Source organism: Meleagris gallopavo, unplaced genomic scaffold (genome assembly GCF_000146605.3).
Source record: "Meleagris gallopavo isolate NT-WF06-2002-E0010 breed Aviagen turkey brand Nicholas breeding stock unplaced genomic scaffold, Turkey_5.1 ChrUn_random_7180001888419, whole genome shotgun sequence".
NCBI classification, from domain to species: domain Eukaryota; kingdom Metazoa; phylum Chordata; class Aves; order Galliformes; family Phasianidae; genus Meleagris; species Meleagris gallopavo.
In genome coordinates, this window is record NW_011152203.1 from 1,523 (window position 1) to 3,577 (window position 2,055).

The following is a 2,055-nucleotide window of genomic DNA, read 5'->3' on the forward strand; positions in this document are numbered from 1 at the left end:
GGTTGTGGCCGGGGTTCCCTTGCAGGGCTGCCGGCGGCGTTTTCGTGGAGTCCTTGCTGCCGGCCGAGCCCACCGCAGGGGGGGTGGAGGACTCATAGCCCGAACTAGCTGCAGGGGAAGAGTCCGAGCCCTGGGATTCGTGCACCTAAAAGCAAGAGGTAAAGATGGGAGCGAGCCCAGGGCAGCGCTGAGGCAGGTCGGGATGCTAGTGTGCACATGGGGGGTATTGGGGTCTCCTGTCGGCGGCGTGCCGGTCACTCTGAGCATCGTGCAGTGCCACTGCAGCTCCCACCAACTTCCCAGCATGGAGGGGCTGCAGTATCCCAGCGTGGGGGGCTGCAGCTACAGCCCAGGCTGCATTTGCACAGCTCTCCAAAGTGCAGAGCCCTACAAACCAGGCAGCTCTTGCACCAGCAGCAGCACAAAAAGAAACTACGCCATTTCGCCGGGCTGTGCTCCAGCCATGGCCCAGGCATTAAGGACAGCAGGGTCGGGAGCTGGGAGTGCTGTGCTGGCAATGCATGGCTCTGCCCCGTCCGGCCCTGAGCACACCGGCAGCCGAGCATCGCTGCGTGGGGAAGGAAGAGCAGAGGAGCAGGGGAGTGATTACCTTCATGTGTTTCCTAAGTGAGCTGGGGTGGGTGTAGGATTTGTCGCACACCTTGCAGATGTAGGGCTTGTCCGAGGTGTGGACGTGCATGTGTTTCTTCCTGTCGCTGCTGTTGGCGAAGCGCCGGTCGCAGCCCTCAAACTCGCACTTGAAGGGCTTCTCACCTGTGAAATTCAGAGATGGTGAAGGAAGGCAACTCCTCACTCCATCCCGCAGCTCCCTGCCTCCACCCTCACCACAAGGATATGCCGGGATTCCCCCACACCCCCAAAACAAACAAACAAACAAAAAAAAAAACAAAGAAGAGAACGGAGGTAGCGGCGTTTGTTACACGGCAGATACATTCGGGTCAGTCTTTGTTACTTTTAATTTGGCCGAGCAAGGAGAAGCCCTGAGATGGGCCTGGCAGCTTAGGCAGCCCCACACAGCGCCCAGAACACGTTTGCTCCCTGCCTTCTCCCCCCCCTTTCCCCCACTTTCCCGCAGCCGAAAGGAAGACGGAGCTGCAAATAAACAGACTTTGAGCAAAGTCTCGCTGATTTAATTAGGAGAGACGCCAAGCGGGCCTGAAAATCAAATAAAGAGGGGGAAAAAAAGAGGCGGAATCTCCACAAACGGGGGCTCATCGGCATTTCCACGGCTCCCCCCGCACGGTCAGCACCGCGCAGCCCCAGCCCTTACCTGTGTGCGTCCGTTTGTGGATCTTGAGGTTCTCGGAGCGGGCAAAGATCTTCCCGCAGCCGGGGAAGGGGCAGGGGAAAGGCTTCTCCCCCGTGTGCACCCGAATGTGGTTGACCAGTTTGTATTTCGCCTTGAAGGATTTGCCTTCCCGCGGGCACTCGTCCCAATAGCAGATGTGGTTGTTCTGCTCCGGCCCCCCGACGTGCTCCATGGTGACGTGGGTGACCAATTCGTGCATGGTGCTGAAAGTCCTGTCGCAGCTCTTCTTGGGCCGGCTGAGCTGGCTCTCGTCGAGCCACTTGCAGGACAGCTCTTGCTTGATGGGCTGCCTCATGTACCGAAAGAAAGCCCCGGGCCCGTGGTGGTGATGGTGGTGGTGGTGATGAGCGGCCACGTTCACGCCCATATTCATGTTCATGTGGTTGTAGTTGTGGAACTGGGCCCCGCCGTAAGGGTCCGTGCGAGGGCTGGAGACGGCGCGGTACGGGTCCGGCCGCCCGAAGAGATCCCCGCGCAGCCCCAGGTGCATCTGTCCGTTGTCCACGTGCCCGCCGGGGGACGTGTGGCTCGGGCTCTGCTCGTGGAGCCCGGGGAAGAGCAGGTAGCCCGGGCTGTCCGGGATGCCTCCGGGGCCGTGCAAACCTCCGGGAGAGCCGCCGAAAAGGCCGTGCTGAGCCGTACCGGAGCCCGCGTCCGCGATCCCGGAGCCGCGGTTGCGGAACAGAAAGTCGCGGGTGGAGTTGAAGGCGGCGGCCCCGCCGTAC

The 2,055-nt window shown here is 61.1% G+C and overlaps 1 protein-coding gene across 1 annotated transcript; it reads right to left on the minus strand.

Moving 5' to 3' along the window:
• Position 1: 1 nt before the first annotated feature.
• Positions 2-2,051, minus strand: LOC104916347 (zinc finger protein ZIC 3; the record flags this gene model as incomplete). Its single annotated transcript, XM_010727391.2, has 3 exons — positions 2-145; positions 611-774; positions 1,292-2,051. Coding segments are annotated over 3 exons (1,068 nt in total), but the record flags the coding sequence as incomplete, so codon positions are not given.
• Positions 2,052-2,055: the final 4 nt, after the last annotated feature.